Below are 18,191 nucleotides of genomic sequence, written 5' to 3'. Positions count from 1 at the left end.
TTCAGATGCTCCAGGATGAAGTGGAGGGCCAGGTTCACTGCATCATCCACAGACCTGTTGGCTCTGTAGGCGAACTGCAGTGGGTCCAGGAGGGGCGCGGTGATGTCCTTGACGTGGGACAGGACCAAGCGCTCAAAGGACTTCATGACCACAGACGTCAGCGCGACCGGCCTGTAGTCATTTAGTCCTGTGATCCGTGCTTTCTTGGGGACAGGGACAATGGTAGAGGTCTTAAAGCAGGACGGCACGCAGCATAGCTCCAGAGAGGTGTTAAAAATGTCAGTGAAGACAGGAGCCAGCTGGTCCGCACAGTGTCTGAGAGTGGAGGGGGAGACACCATCCGGCCCGGGGGCCTTCCGCGTATTCAGCTCCAAGAACATCCGCGTATTCAGCTCCAAGAACATCCTCTTCTTTGATGGAGAGGGTCTTTACAGTGTTATGATGTTTTTGGAGTCCCGTGATGTCATTGTAGTCCTTTGAGTCCTTTAACTCCTTTAATGAAGTGCTGGCATTGGTGGGGAGGGTGATGGTGGGGGGAGCATGGCTTTGATGAGCTGAAGGCCGTTCATGACGACAGTAATGTGTGTTGAGGCCCTGAGCGAGAGTCCGGTCATTCAGGGCCTGGGGGGTTTTGGGCTTATAGTTCGTAAGGGCCCATAGACCTCTCCAAACTGCCGCAGAATCATTGGAGCGGAACTGTTCCTGTAGACGGTTAGAGTACACAGATTTAGCTTTCTCCACTTCCCTGGTGAAGTGGTACTTCGCTTCTCCATGCAGCCTCCTTCTTCTTGCGCAGCTGTCGGAGCTTGGGTGTGAACCAGGGCTTGTCGTTGTTATAACAAACCCTGGTGCGCGTTGGAATGATGCGCGCATCATTGAACTGTATGTATGAGGTCACAGTGTCCGTATACTCGTCCAGATTGTTCGTGGCCGGTCCAATTGCCTCCCAGTCTGTCGTTTCCCAACAAGCACGCAACTCGTCCACAGACTCGGCGGTGAAACACTTAATGTTCCTCATAACAGGTTTAGCCAGTTTCAGTTTCTGTCTGTATGAAGGGATTAAGTGCACCATCACGTGATCTGATAGTCCAAGAGCAGCGCGCGGGACTGCATGAAAAGCCTTGCTCAATATAGTGTAGCAGTGATCCAGCGTGTTCTCCTCTCTGGTCGGGCATTTAATAAACTGTCTATACTTTGGTAATTCCTGGCTCAAATTTTCCTTGTTAAAGTCACCAAGCACGATAACAAGAGAGTCAGGAAAAGACCGTTCCACATGTAAGATCTGTCCTGCGAGCGCGCGCTGAGCGTCACACACGTCCGCGCCGGGCGGGATGTAAACAGCCACGAGAATGAATGAAACAATCTCATGCGGTGAGTAAAAGGGCTTACAGTGGATGAAGAAATATTCCAGAGAAGAAGAACTGTGTCTAAAAATCACAGTCACGTCTGTACACCAGCATATTGTTGTTAAAGAAGCATAGTCCACCGCCTCTTTTTTACCAGAGAGCGCCGCGTCTCGGTCCGCGCGGAGGAGATGAAAGCCCTCCAGTTGAAGCGCGCTGTCCGGGACACTTGCGCTCAGCCAAGTCTCCGTGAAACACAACACACAAGATGAGGAGAAGTCCTTGTTCCTTCTCATCAGCAACGCTAGCTCGTCCATCTTGTTGGCAAGTGAGCGGACGTTGGAGAGGAAGATGCCTGGTAGAGGCGTGCGTAATCCCTGTCCGCGAAGACGGACAAGTGCGCCCGCTCTCTTTCCTCTTCGATGCGGTTTCCCTCTTTTGAGCACAGAATGGATCAAATCCGCAGCTGACGCTAAGATGACTGGTAACAAGTCCATAAGGATGATGGATCTGATGTTCAGTAGCTCTTCACGGGTGTAAGAGCACCCGGAAACACAATTTATGTACAAAAACAAACAAAACAGAGCGCACGAGAGCACCGAGGCAGCCATGATGATGACCAAAAAAGGTGTTGTTTAAAGCTAGCTTAGCCATTAGCTTAGCTGTTGGCATGGCTGCTTCTGATTTGTTCTTGGTTGAAAAAATATATATTTTCAAGGTAAAATTTGAATTTTCAAGGTAAAATTTGAATTTTCAAGGTAAAATTCGATTTTCAAGGTAAAAAATTATTTTCTAGGCAAAATTCGATTTTCAAGGTAAAAAAATGATTTTTAAGGTAAAAGTTGATTTTCAAGGAAAAAAATGATTTTCAAGGCAAAAACCAAATTTAAAGGCAAAAACCGATTTTAAAGGTAAAACATGGTATTCAAGGTAAAAAATTATTTTCCAGGTAAACGTTGATTTTCAAGGTAAAAAATGATTTTCAAGGTAAAATTTGATTTTCAAGGCAAAAAATTATTTTTAGGGCAAAATTTGATTTTCAAGGCAAAATTTGATTTTCAAGGTAAAAAATTATTTTCAAGGTAAAAAATTAATTTCAAGGTAAAAACTAAATGTCAAGGTAAAAGTTGATTTTCAAAGTAAAAAATTATTTTCAAGGCAAAATCCGATTTTCAAGGTAAAAAATGATTTTTAAGGTAAAAGTTGATTTCCAAGGAAAAAAATGATTTTCAAGGCAAAAACCGATTTTCAAATTAAAAGTAATTTTCAAGGTAAAAGTTGATTTTCAAGGTAAAAGTTGATTTTCAAGGTAAAAAACGATTTTCAAGGTAAAAACCGATTGTCAAGGTAAAAGTTGATTTTCAAAGTAAAAAATAATTTTCAAGGTAAAAGTTGATTTTCAAGGTAAAAGTTGATTTTCAAGGTAAAATTTGATTTTCAAGGTAAAAAATGATTTTCAAGGTAAAATTTGATTTTCAAGGCAAAATTTGATTTTCAAGGCAAAATTCGATTTTCAAGGTAAAAAATGAGTTTCAAGGTAAAAGTTGATTTTCAAGGCAAAAACAGATTTTCAAGGTAAAAAATGATTCTTAAGATGCTAAAAAAAAAAATTAGTTTTTTTTGCCATAATGGAGTTGATTAGGAGAGCAGCTCCACACTGTGTATGGAGACACATAATTAGCTGCTCGTCACTCGTCAGCAGGGGACTACAAATAGGTTCAGTGTCAGCTTTAAAAGACATTCATTGACATTGGCTATCAGTTTTTTTTTTTTTTTTCAAATGGCACCCGAGACACACTTGGGACACGTTGATGTGCTTCCACTAGGATATATTTACATTTCTGGAGGTGGCTTCTGGCACACACACACACACAATAAATCACACCAGCCGCCCTTCTGTCAAAAAAAAGAAAAAGGAGCCATTTTAATCAAGCACCTTTCAGAGTAGTGTTCACGCTGACACACACTCATTAGCATATCATCATCATCGTCATGCCGTATCCTCTTAGACCTGCACTGGTGGACTTCAGAGATCTGACTGTTTCCATTGCAAGTACAATGTGTTCTTTATCAGATTCCACCGACCCCGATTGGATTACAGGACTACTTCCGGATGTGGTCTGAATCTGATGCCAAAATATCAGATTTGGTCACTTCGGATTTGGTTTGTACGGTATACCGGTACTAGTACAGTACCACAGTACTAATGAATCATATTCGGTACTATACCGCCTCTAAAAAGTACCGGTTCCCCCCGCCCCCTTTTTTTTAACGGGCATGACGGCGCGTAGTCACGTGGTGACATTGCTGGTTTTAGGAGCGGAGGAGCATGTTCGGCAGCACACACACACAGAGTACTTACAAGCAGACACAGTGTGTAGACAGAAAAGGGAAAAACGGACGCATTTTAAAGATAAAGGTGAAGTTATAACACTGAAACACTCTCAGTAAGAGCTGCTTTAAGACATGGCTACTTGGCTAGCGGCTAACGCCCATCCGCAGTGTTTTAGCTACTTCTAAATCACTAATCCTGGCCTCCATGGCGACAAATAAAGTGAGTTTCTTCCTCCTAGCATTATCACTGGAGGAGGAGGAATAGCTAAACATGCTTCACTACCAGTGTTGGGTTAGTTACTGAAAACCAGTAACTAGTTACAATTACTAGTTACTTTATTTCAAAAGTAACTCAGTTACTAACTCAGTTACTTACACCAAAAAGTAATGCGTTACAGTGAAAAGTTACTATTTAGTTACTTATTTCCCCCCCCCTTTTTTTAAGGCTCCCATTAATGCCCTTTTAGCCTTCATTTCAGTACTGTTATTGCACTGGAGAATAATACAATGTGTTGATCAACTTGACATGCATTTGCATCACTGAACTCAGAAAGCAATGTGGTCTACATACAACACACAAACAATGTGGTCTACATACAACACACAAAGACAAAGATATGTTTCAAAGGGCCAATTTATTTCAGGCCAGAAAAAATTGACAAAACTATTTTAAATAGCTGCAACATAATGGCACTTTAACTCTAAGTAGATAGGATCTTTGATCCAAGACACAACTTACATTTAACTAAAATGTTATTTTCTTTGTGCTCGACAAAAGAAAAGTATTGAGAATGTCTCCATGTTAAAAAACTCGACTTCTGGCTTCCCCATGATGTCTTGTTAGTTGTTATGAGAGTAGCGTATGTGTGTGTGTGTGTGTGGCCCTTTAAGATATGACAGCATGAGAGGTGAGTGACGTCGGTGAGTGAGTGGGCGAGAGAGGTGAGGGAGCCGCGACAGTGAGTGCGTGTAGGTGCTCTAGCTTGGTGGATGGCTGCGTGCAATAAAGTCACAAAGTTGCAACAAACCGCCGGGCTCGTCATTCACTCTCAGCTGTAAAGACCCTCTTCCGGGTAAATTGAAGGTTGTTAGACCCGAAGTACGGCTCTGGAGGAACGTCTCCCCTGTGGGGAGGCGTGCTTTCTGTGGGTGGGGGAAAGCACGCCTCTTCTTTTCCACCGGAGCGCTCCAATAAAACACACTCAGATCTTCAGTTTCTAGCCGATACTACATACAAATAACGTAAAATAACGCAGTAACGCATCATGCAGTAACGGTAACTGAGTTACTGTATATAAAAAAATAACGCGTTAGATTACTAGTTACCGCCGAAACTAACGGCGTTACAGTAACGCGTTACTTAGTAACGCGTTAGTCCCAACACTGTTCACTACACACCGTAGGAGGATACAATAGCTCACCGGCGTCACAATGTAAACAAATGCCCTGGGTGGATCTACACCTGACATCCACTGTAATGATACCAAGTACAATATACATCGATATTTTTTTTCCTTTTTAAAAAATGTATATTACGTTTAGAAACTCAGAAAATACGTCCCTGGACACATGAGGACTTTGAACATGACCAATGTATGATCCTGTAACTACTTGGTATCGGATCGATACCTAAATGTGTGGTATCATCCAAAACTAATGTCAAGTATCAAAGAAGAGAAGAATAAGTGATTATTACATTTGAACAGAAGTGTAGATAGAACATGTTCAAACAGAAAACTGTGCGACACCTACCCTTTACATCAGTATTGGTTTAGTAGGTATTATATTTTCTTGTATGATCCTGTCAAGTCAAGTCAAGTCAACTTAATTTATATAGCACATTTTCAACAACTTTTAAATTGAACCAAAGTGCTTTACAGGTTAAAAAAAGCATAGAGCAAAAAAACTAAGCAAAACAAAAAACAAACAAAGAACATAAACAATGAATGTGCTGAACAAGATAGTGCAAATGCAATACAGTAAAAGGGGTCGAATATAAATTAAAAAATATTTGCAGAATAAAAATAATAATAATAAAAGTGCGACAAATTGAAAAAATACAACTAAAGCGAAGGGGTGGGAGGGGGGGGACTAGAAATGGTGGCCTAGTGGGCGGACTCAGCTCGGGTCAAAGGCCAGCGAGAAGAGGTAGGTCTTAAGGAGGGTTTTGAAGACCCCCAGGCTGATCCTGTAACTACTTGGTATCAGATCGATACCTAAATGTGTGGTATCATCCAAAACTAATGTGAAGTATCAAAGAAGAGAAGAATAAGTGATTATTACATTTTAACAGAAGTGTAGATAGAACATGTTGAAACAGAAAATAAGCAGATATTAACAGTAAATGAACAAGTAGATTAATAATCAATTTTTTACAGTTTGTCCCTCATAATGTGTACAAAATAATAGGTGTATAAATGACACAATATGTTACTGCATACGTCAGCAGACTAATTAGGAGTCTTTGTTTGTTTACTTACTACTAAAAGACTAAAAGTTGTCTACTATGTTCACTATTTTATTTAAGGACCATCCATCCATCCATCCATCCATTTTCTACCGCTTGTCCCTTTCGGGGTCTAAATGACAAATAATAAACATATGTTTCATGTACCCTAAGATTTTTTGTTAAAATAAAGACAATAATGACGTTGTTTTGTGGTACTCCTTATTTAGAAAAGTATCAAAATAGATGTTGGTAGCGGTACCAACATATTGGTATGGGGCACAACTAGTGTAAACAAGGCCTTCATGTCTTCAATGTCCTGCGTGTTCTTCAATGTTTCCTTCTAGACCAGGGGTGTCAAACTCATTTCGCATCGTGGGCCACATACGGCCTAGGGAGATGTCAAGTGGGCCGGACCATTAAAATTATACCATACTCTGCTATAAATAACCAAAATATCATGTCTTTCCTTTGTTTTGGTGTAAAGAAGCACAAGAACATTAGGAAAATATTGAAATTTAATGAACTATCCTTTTACAAAACATTTCATGAAACACCTCATATTTCCTTAGACAAATGTGCAATTTACTTTTATCATTCACAAATATGCATTGCAACTGATCCCACTGATTGTACAAAGGCACAAAACTTTAATTGGTACTGAAAAATATAGTAATGCACTTTAAGATTAAATGAGACTTTTAAAGAAAGGAATTTAACAAAGTCACCGTCGGAATACGGCTTCGATGCTAATGCTATTTCGCTAGCAATTAGGTAGCTGGCTTTTACTGCTGCTTCACTGACTTCTCGGCTCTGGATGAAAGTTGACTGCTGTTTCCTCAGACCCGCCAGCAATTCGTTAATCTTATCTCTTCTCAGTTGTCCTTGCAAGCCGTCATATTTTTCGCTGTGATGAGTCTCGTAGTGGCGTCGAATATTATATTCCTTCAATACCGAAACTTGTTGCAAACACACCAAGCACGAAGGTTTTCCGTGCATCTCTGTAAATAAATAGGACGTGGTCCATTTTTCTTTGAAAATTCTACACTCCTTATCTACTTTTCTCCGTTTGGATAACGACATTTTGGCTAATGAGGGTGTAGCGGAGAGGTAGAGACCAAGGTATTAACAACGTCGTAACAAGCAGCAGATGGCGCATTGATACCGTCTGCTGTTTTCAGTCTGTCTCAGTGATGCGGCTTGTCTTCTACTCTGATGGAAAGAGTGCGCCCCTTAGCGGATAATCCATGAATTGCAGCGAATTTAAAATATTAATTCCATGTCTTTTATGCATTTTTTCCACTTTCAAATTATCCTGCGGGCCTGATCGAACCTCCTTGGGGGCCGGTTCCGGCCCGCGGGCCGTATGTTTGACACCCCTGTTCTAGACCTAATTTTTTGCAGACTTTTTGTCACTGCGACCACACCATTTGCCCATTGTGGGATAAATACGGTTCCTTATGAACATGTCCACCTGCTTCCTGTCGCCCGCCAGGCTCCCACAGGACCGCGCCTGTGAGACCCGCGTACAAAGTCTCTGACATGACGTATAAAGTCTATTATATGACGGTAATTGATTTTGCCAGCGGTGAGCCGACTTTGCAAAGTAATGTTAAAATGGTTGCGTTGGTGCAGAGATCACAAGCGGTGCTCCAACCCTATTTTCTTCCCCGGCTCGAATGTAACCCGATGGTTTCCTTTGTAGATCTGTGGCACATAAGACCCTTTTAGCCCAGACCTAATTTCCAGGCTGCTGTTTTTTCTGTCCCGCCTTCGGTATAAGAGAGGGAACAAAGCCTAGGGAAGTTGTCAGCAGATGCAATTTAGGCTTCTATCACACTTGTGGTTTGGTGCTCTGGTCTGGAACCAAAATCTAAATGGACTGCAGTTGGAATAGCGAATCAGGGCCAAGTCCAACACAAATCAATCAATCAATCAATCAATGTTTATTTATATAGCCCTAAATCACAAGTGTCTCAAAGGGCTGTACAAGCCACAATGACATCCTCGGTTCAGATCCCACATAAGGGCAAGGAAAAACTCACAACCCAGTGGGATGTCAATGAGAATGACTATGAGAAACCTTGGAGAGGACTCTCACTATTATGTTAGATCCACTATGGACTAGACTCTCACTATTATGTTGGATCCACTATGGACTGGACTCTCACAATATTATGTTGGATCCACTATGGACTGGACTCTCACTATTATGCTAGATCTACTATGGACTGGATTCTCACACTACTATGTTAGATCCACTATGGACTGGACTCTCACGCTATTATGTCAGATCCACTATGGACTGGACTCTCACACTATTATGTTAGATCCACTATGGACTGGACTCTCACACTATTATGTTAGATCCACTATGGACTGGACTCTCACACTACTATGTTAGATCCACTATGGACTGGACTCTCACAATATTATGGTAGATCCACTATGGACTGGACTCTCACTATTATGCTAGATCTACTATGGACTGGACTCTCACACTACTATGTTAGATCCACTATGGACTGGACTCTCACGCTATTATGTCAGATCCACTATGGACTGGACTCTCACACTATTATGTTAGATCCACTATGGACTGGACTCTCACACTATTATGTCAGATCCACTATGGACTGGACTCTCACACTATTATGTTAGATCCACTAAGGACTGGACTCTCACACTATTATGTCAGAACCACTATGGACTGGACTCTCACAATATTATGTTAGATCCACTATGGACTGGACTCTCACAATATTATGTTAGATCCACTATGGACTGGAATCTCACAATATTATGTTAGATCCACTATGGACTGGACTCTCACTATTATGTAAGATCCACTATGGACTGGACTCTCACACTATTATGTTAGATACACTATGGACTGGACTCTCACAATATTATGTTAGATCCACTATGGACTGGACTCTCACACTATTATGTTAGATCCACTATGGACTGGACTCTCACAATATTATGTTAGATCTACTATGGACTGGACTCTCACAATATTATGTTAGATCCACTATGGACTGGACTTTCACACTATTATGTTAGATCTACTATGGACTGGACTATCACACTATTATGTTAGATCCACTATGGACTGGACTTTCACACTATTATGTTAGATCCACTATGGACTGGACTCTCACAATATTATGTTAGATCCACTATGGACTGGACTCTCACACTATTATGTTAGATCCACTATGGACTGGACTCTCACAATATTATGTTAGATCCACTATGGACTGGACTCTCACAATATTATGTTAGATCCACTATGGACTGGACTCTCACAATATTATATTAGATCCACTATGGACTGGACTCTCACTATTATGTTAGATCCACTATGGACTGGACTTTCACACTATTATGTTAGATCCACTATGGACTGGACTCTCACACTATTATGTTAGATCCACTATGGACTGGACTCTCACACTATTATGTTAGATCCACTATGGACTGGACTCTCACAATATTATGTTAGATCCACTATGGACTGGACTCTCACTATTATGTTAGATCCACTATGGACTGGACTTTCACACTATTATGTTAGATCCACTATGGACTGGACTTTCACACTATTATGTTAGATCCACTATGGACTGGACTCTCACACTATTATGTTAGATCCACTATGGACTGGACTCTCACACTATTATGTTAGATCCACTATGGACTGGACTCTCACACTATTATGTTAGATCTACTATGGACTGGACTCTCACAATATTATGTTAGATCCACTATGGACTGGACTCTCACTATTATGTTAGATCCACTATGGACTGGACTTTCACACTATTATGTTAGATCCACTATGGACTGGACTTTCACACTATTATGTTAGATCCACTATGGACTGGACTTTCACACTATTATGTTAGATCCACTATGGACTGGACTCTCCCACTATTATGTTAGATCCACTATGGACTGGACTCTCACACTATTATGTTAGATCCACTATGGACTGGACTTTCACACTATTATGTTAGATCCACTATGGACTGGACTCTCCCACTATTATGTTAGATCCACTATGGACTGGACTCTCACACTATTATGTTAGATCCACTATGGACTGGACTTTCACACTATTATGTTAGATCCACTATGGACTGGACTCTCACACTATTATGTTAGATCCACTATGGACTGGACTCTCACTATTATGTTAGATCCACTATGGACTGGACTTTCACACTATTATGTTAGATCCACTATGGACTGGACTCTCACAATATAATGTTAGATCCACTATGGACTGGACTCTCTCACTATTATGTTAGATCCACTATGGACTGGACTCTCACAATATTATGTTAGATCTACTATGGACTGGACTCTCACACTATTATGTTAGATCCACTATGGACTGGACTCTCACACTATTATGTTAGATCTACTATGGACTGGACTCTCACAATATTATGTTAGATCCACTATGGACTGGACTCTCACTATTATGTTAGATCCACTATGGACTGGACTTTCACACTATCATGTTAGATCCACTATGGACTGGACTTTCACACTATTATGTTAGATCCACTATGGACTGGACTTTCACACTATTATGTTAGATCCACTATGGACTGGACTCTCCCACTATTATGTTAGATCCACTATGGACTGGACTCTCACACTATTATGTTAGATCCACTATGGACTGGACTTTCACACTATTATGTTAGATCCACTATGGACTGGACTCTCACACTATTATGTTAGATCCACTATGGACTGGACTCTCACTATTATGTTAGATCCACTATGGACTGGACTTTCACACTATTATGTTAGATCCACTATGGACTGGACTCTCCCACTATTATGTTAGATCCACTATGGACTGGACTCTCTCACTATTATGTTAGATCCACTATGGACTGGACTCTCACAATATTATGTTAGATCCACTATGGACTGGACTCTCTCACTATTATGTTAGATCCACTATGGACTGGACTCTCACAATATTATGTTAGATCTACTATGGACTGGACTCTCTCACTATTATGTTAGATCCACTATGGACTGGACTCTCTCACTATTATGTTAGATCCACTATGGACTGGACTCTCACAATATTATGTTAGATCTACTATGGACTGGACTCTCGTCCGTTAAATTGTGCTTTGGATCAAAGATCCCATCTACTGCCCAAAACAGCAATTCAAATCTGCTGAAACAAGCTACATAAGCAACATGCTTCGACGTAGCTAGTAAAGAGAGACAGAGACTCCGATGCCACTTCACCTCCATTTAAGGATTAACTCTGCCTCTGCTCATCATTCAGCACTGAAGGTACACACTCTGTCAATCAATGTTCCCTCTAATTGTTCATGTGTGAGCAAACGCAAAAAGTCCGTGAGCATTGAGTGGAGCCCATGTGAGCAACATCAGACGTGCACACTGTGGCTACACCAGCAGCACACCTGTCCCAAACCTGACTAAATAACAAGTTACATCTCCATCCATCCATCCATTTTATACTGCTTGTCCCTTTCGGGGTGCTGGAGCCTATCTCAGCTGCATTCGGGCGGAAGGCGGGGTACACCCTAGACAAGTCCCCACCCATCGCAGCTAGGGCCAACACAGATAGACAGACAACATCCTCTTATTATTATAATCAAATGACAGCAGTCATTTCCATTTCTAATAGAAGTGTTTAGGCCCACTTACAATGACAATAACAACAAATATTGTTTTTCATGAACTGTGTACTTGTATTGTTTGTCTGGGTGGAGGTCCTGCTTTGGAAATAATTTGTACCCCTTTCAGACATTGCATTTAGTTCCCATTAAAACATTCACATGTTGCACAATGAGATGTAAGCAGGGGATCATGTGTACATTCCTGCAACTTCCTGTTTGTAAAAAATATCTTTTTATTAGTATTTATTTAATATACTAACAGCATTTCATGATTAATATTTATAAATTAAGATTCCTAATAAATGACACTAGAATAAGCACACATTTGATTGGTAAATCATAGTGTAACAACCTGGAATGACACTTTATGGGTGGTGTTGGAGTTGTCCGACTTTTTGTGTGGCTGTAAACGCATCACTGGCTAAGTGCCATATGTGCATGTGTTGGCGCAAGTGAGAAAGAGCGAGCGGCTGCTGTTGATATAACAAAGTTGCTTTTGGTCTGGTTTGTACTGCAGAAAATGACCACTTTTGCTAGATATCATTTTTTTTGCTAATGTTTTGGTGATGTGTTTATGGCCGACAATAAAGAGTTTTGCTCAGTAAAGTGATGGATGGAATTCATGTCCTCAAAGCGTCTCGACAGACGTTACAATATTTGAACAATGATGACGAAAACTGTTTTCTCTGTCGTGTCCGTGTGTCGAAAATTGTTATGCGCTTATTTTTTTATTTGATTTTGTGCGTGGCATAGATTTGCCGTGCGCAGAGGACGCTTGAGCAGTGCGCAATTGCACAGGCGCGCACCTTAGAGGGAACGTTGCTGTCAATTATCTTATATACTCTTTCATTCTAGACTTCTAGAGTGTTTGACTATCACATCACTCTAAATGTATATACTATAAAGTTCACAAACGTAAAGAGGGATGCTAGTGGGCCAGGCCAATCTTCCCTTATCTCTAAACTAAAACTGGGGAAATGTGTAGAGTGTTCTGAGCTTCAGACATGATTTTGTGTCAGAATTCTTTGAGGAAAAAATGCCTGGTTAGGCTTTGTGTATGTAGTGTGTGCCTTTCTTGCTCTACAGCTATGCTGTTATTATGCTGTTTGTTACTTATGTATGTTATGTTGCAGCTATTTAAAATAGTTTTGTCAATTTGTTCTGTCCAGAAACAAATTGGCCTTTGTAACATATCTTTGTCTTTGTGTGTTGTATGTAGAGCACATTGCTTAGCAGAGTTCAGTGATGCAAATGCATGTCAAGTTGATCAACACATTGTATTATTCTCCAGTGCAATAACAGTACTGAAATGAAGGCTAAAGGGCATTAATGGGAGCTTTAAAAAAAAATAAGAAAAAAATAAGTAACTAAATAGTTACTTTTCAAAGTAACGCATTACTTTTTGGTGTAAGTAACTGAGTTAGTAACTGAGTTACTTTTGAAATGAAGTAACTAGTAACTATAACTAGTTACTGGTTTTCAGTAACTAACTCAACACTGCTATTATGTTAGATCCACTATGGACTGGACTCTCACACTATTATGTTAGATCCACTATGGACTGGACTCTCACTATTATGTTAGATCCACTATGGACTGGACTCTCACAATATTATGTTAGATCCACTATGGACTGGACTCTCACACTATTATGTTAGATCCACTATGGACTGGACTCTCACACTATTATGTTAGATCCACTATGGACTGGACTCTCACACTATTATTGCAGGTCCACTATGGACTGGACTCTCACACTATTATGTTAGATCCACTATGGACTGGACTCTCACACTGTTATGTTAGATCCACTATGGACTGGACTCTCACTATTATGTTAGATCCACTATGGACTGGACTCTCACACTATTATTTTAGATCCACTATGGACTGGAATCTCACTATTATGTTAGATCCACTATGGACTGGACTCTCACACTATTATGTTAGATCCACTATGGACTGGACTCTCACTATTATGTTAGATCCACTATGGACTGGACTCTCACACTATTATGTTAGATCTACTATGGACTGGACTCTCACAATATTATGGTATATCCACTCGACGTCCATTGCACCGGTCGCCCGGTTTCTCATTATTATCCCATTGGGTTGAGTTTTTTCTTGCCCTGATGTGGGATCTGAGCCGAGGATGTCGTTGTGACTTCTGCAGCCCTTTGAGACACTCGTGATTTAGGGCTACATAAGTAAACTTTGATTGATTGATTGAATGTGGGAGGAAGCCGGAGAAAACTCCACATAGAGATGCAGATTCCAACAACATGGGAAACCTCAGATCTGTATCACAACATCCACTTGTATCACTCTACATTATTTGCCATACAAACGCTAATGGAAGTGATGTGTACAGTGGTGGTCAAAAGTGTACATACACTTGTAAAGAACATAATGTCATGGCTGTCTTGAGTTTCCAATCATTTCTACAACTCTTATTTTTTGTTGTCCTGAAGAATTTGGAGGTAGTCCTCCTTTTTCATTGTCCCATTTACTCTCTGTAAAGCACCAGTTCCATTGGCAGCAAAACAGGCCCAGAGCATAATACTATTACCACCATGATTGACGGTAGTTATGGTGTTCCTGGGGTTTAAAGGCCTCACCTTTTCTCCTCCAAACATATTGCTGGGTATTGTGGCCGAACAGCTCCATTTTTGTTTCATCTGACCACAGAACTTTCCTCCAGAAGGTCTGATCTTTGTCCATGTGATGTCACGACTGTATTTTTGGTCTGCCACATCATTTTATTTGGCCCGCAAACACCTGGAAATGATGTGTCAATAAAGTAGTTAATATTTTCTCACTAAATGTAATTGATTTTTTTCATTTTGACGGCAAAAATAGATGTACTGCTTGAAATTGCATACCTTTGGAACTTTAATAGTATCCAATATTGCAACAAATATTACAGTATATTATCATACTTTCCAAACATGTTTTTGTCTAAATAAAATACTTAACTTTATAGCAAACTACCCATCAAATGTATAAAAATGACAATAAATATTGCGTTGTTCTTTACAGCATATTACTGTTACTGTTACTGTTACTGTTTTTTGCGTTAAAATTCTGTTGACTGAGCTGTCAGTCTTTGACTGAAAAATCTACGGGTGTTGTTTTTAACGGTGTATTACTGTTAATGGAAAGACGGTACATTCGTTTTACGGTAGAAAAACTGGCAGATAAATTGCCAGGATAAAAAAAAAAACTTGTACTGTTTTTCCATGAATAATATCATGTTGTAAAAACCAATATCAATGCAACACAAAAATTCTGGCAACTAAGCTGCCAGATTTTTCCGTTAAAAAAAACTAAACAGTGGTACGGTTTTTCCTTTTTACCGTAAAATGTTGTAAGAAATAAAAAAAAATCCACATAATTTTACAGAAACATTTTGTAAGTGTAAAGTTTTTCTGTAAAGTGGACAGTCTTAAAACAATTTATATAACTAATAATGAAATCCAGAGGCAAATTCATACATTATGCTGGTCTTGTCACCCCCTCCCGGGCAGGAGGACAACACGGCAGTGCGGCTGGATCAAAAGAGATGTCGGAGAAAAAGTTGCTTTAATACAAGCGAGCGTCACTAAACAGGTCTGCAGTACCTGGAGGAACTCCGGTCTAAAAAAAATGGAGGACTCCCAACTGGAGAAGCCAAACCATCCGTTTTTATATTCCTCCTTTGTGCTAAGTCAGGCGAGCATATCCTGACCATAAAAGGAGATATTCGTGTGTAAGTGTCTGGAAAACAACTGCTTTAAGTCATAACTCAAATGTTGGCGTTGAGCTAGAGAGTTAGTCTTTTCTCAAGTTTAGGGTTATCACTTTTGCATTCCGAAGTCCCACTTAGGGCTTGTGATCCAATCCACCTGTGAATATCAAACTTAGGGGCTCAAACTGAAATACCATTATTTAATTAAACCTGGTGGTTTGCTTTTTCCAAGGTGAATATAAACATTCAGCATATGCAGAACATAATGTGAGTTAATTAATTCACTTCAATCAGACCACAAGAAAAACAGAAGTCTTGAAAAAGTCCAGCCAACACAAATCCTTCCCTCTGTTCTCTGCTCTCAAACTCTCCTTCTTTTCATCTTGCAGGAGTTCACCGTCGGGCTGCCGGACGTGAGTGCACCCCGGGGCTCTGACGTATACCAGATCCCCGCCCGCGGGGGACGGCCGAGATTAAAACCGGTGATTGCGGCGGCGAGTGGACGGAAGGAATCGAAGGCAGAAGAAAAACACCGCTTATCTTTCACCTTTGTTCTTGGCCCCATGAAAGATCTGCGCAGGTTGAAAAAAGCCAAACGTTGGTGGAGATGATGGAGTGAGGGAGGAAGTGGAGACATGAGAGGACGCCGTTCCTGTGCCAGCTGCTTGGAGAGCAATTAACCCCGCGGCCAGCGTCAGCCGAGGACCGGCTTCTATTCTGTGACGGGTTTGGCGCCATCATGTTTCAGAGCTCGCCTCGCAGGGCTCTTCTCCTGCTGCTGCTCCTCCACGGCTCCCTCGAGGCCTCTCAGGCCGCCAAAGCCAAAGGTCCGGGCCATACGCACCTCAACTCCATCCGCATCGATGGCGACATATCCCTGGGCGGACTCTTCCCGGTGCACGCCAGGGGCCACGACGGCAAGCCCTGCGGCGAGCTGAAGAAGGAGAAGGGCATCCACCGCCTGGAGGCCATGCTCTTCGCCCTGGACCGCATCAACAATGACAACAACCTGCTGCCCAACATCACGCTGGGGGCCCGGATCCTGGACACCTGCTCCCGGGACACCCACGCTCTGGAGCAGTCGCTCACCTTCGTGCAGGCGCTGATCGAGAAGGACGGCACCGACGTCAAGTGTCTGGGCGGCGGGGCGCCCATCATCACCAAACCGGAGCGGGTGGTGGGGGTGATCGGAGCCTCTTCCAGCTCCGTGTCCATCATGGTGGCAAACATACTGCGGCTGTTCAAGGTAAGGGCGAACAAACCTTTCCTACAAATGTCGCTGATATTTGGTGTGTCCTACGAACTTCTGACAATGATGTGGATCCTCGTAAAACAGGATTACTTTGTATCTTTGGTAAAATGGTAAATGGTAAATGGGTTATACTCTACCTTCAAGGTACTCAAAGCGCTTTGACACTATTTCCACATTCACCCATTCACACACTGATGGCGGGAGCTGCCATGCTAGGCCCTAACCACCACCCATCAGCAGCAAGGGTGAAGTGTCTTGCTCAAGGACACAACGGATGTGACGAGGTTGGTAGAAGGTGGGGATCCAACCAGGAAACCCTCAGGTTGCTGGCACAGCCACTCTCCCAACCGCGCCACGCCGTCCCCATGGTGAATAATAATCTTCTCTTCACTGGCTGGACCCGCACGTTGGGAGCGGACTTTAAATCGGACACATGGCTCACATTTTGACTGGACCACGATGGCAGTGCTATCAGTGACGCAGTCAGGGAAGGCAGGTGTTGATAATTAGAAAGGTTTGTTCGCCCTTACCTTGAACAGGGCGAACAAACCTTTCCTACAAATGCCTCTGATATTTGGTGTGTCATACGAACTTCTGACAATGATGTGGATCCTCGTAAAACGGGATTAATTCGTATCGTTGGTAAAATGGTAAATGGTAAATAGCGCTTTTCTACCTTCAAGGTACTCAAAGGGCTTTGACACTATTTCCACATTCACCCATTCACACACACTTTCACACACTGATGGCAGGAGCTGCCATGCAAGGGCCTAACCACGACCCATCAGGAGCAAGGGTGAAGTGTCTTGCTTAAGGACACAACGGACGTGACGAGGTTGGTAGAAGGTGGGGATCAAACCAGGAACCCTTCAGGTTGCTGGCCCGGCCACTCTCCCAACAGCGCCACGCCGTCCCCATGGTGAATAATAATCTTCTCTTCACTATGTTGGGAGTGGACTTTAAATCGGACACATGGCTCACATTTTGACTGGACCACGACGGCAGTGCTATCAGTGACGCAGTCAGGGAAAGCAGGTGTTGATGAATAGAAACTCTAGTTTTCTCTCGGATTATATTCTTTTTGAGCAGTTCCTTAAAGGGGAACTGCACTTTTTTTTTGAATGATCTACTAAACATTTGCGTGGGATCATTTAAAACAGGTGCAAAGTTGATAGCGCACGCAAAGCTGATCTCTTAAAGGGGAACTACACTTTTTCGGAATGTTGCCTATCGTTCACAATCCTTATAAGAACCAAGAAGACAAAATATTTGTGTTTTTTTTCGCATTCTAACATAAAAATAGTCTTGTTCTAGGTGGCTAGCAATGCAGCTAATGTTAGCAATCAATTCTACCTCTAAATCACTTTAAAATTGCGTTCAAAAAGCGTCAACAATACTTCTG

The 18,191-nt window shown here is 41.6% G+C and overlaps 1 protein-coding gene across 1 annotated transcript in view; it reads left to right on the top strand.

Moving 5' to 3' along the window:
* The window catches only part of LOC133643110 (metabotropic glutamate receptor 4-like), a 113,359-nt gene extending 96,456 nt beyond the window's left edge, over positions 1-16,903 (top strand). The window contains exon 2 of the mRNA XM_062037524.1: positions 15,927-16,903. Coding sequence (XP_061893508.1) covers positions 16,277-16,903 — 627 coding nt within the window. The 5' untranslated portion in view covers positions 15,927-16,276. The remainder of the gene's footprint in view (positions 1-15,926) is intronic.
* Positions 16,904-18,191: the final 1,288 nt, after the last annotated feature.

Source organism: Entelurus aequoreus, linkage group LG26, assembly GCF_033978785.1.
Source record: "Entelurus aequoreus isolate RoL-2023_Sb linkage group LG26, RoL_Eaeq_v1.1, whole genome shotgun sequence".
NCBI classification, from domain to species: domain Eukaryota; kingdom Metazoa; phylum Chordata; class Actinopteri; order Syngnathiformes; family Syngnathidae; genus Entelurus; species Entelurus aequoreus.
Note: the sequence above shows the minus strand (reverse complement) of the source record. Positions and strands in the feature narration are given on the sequence as shown.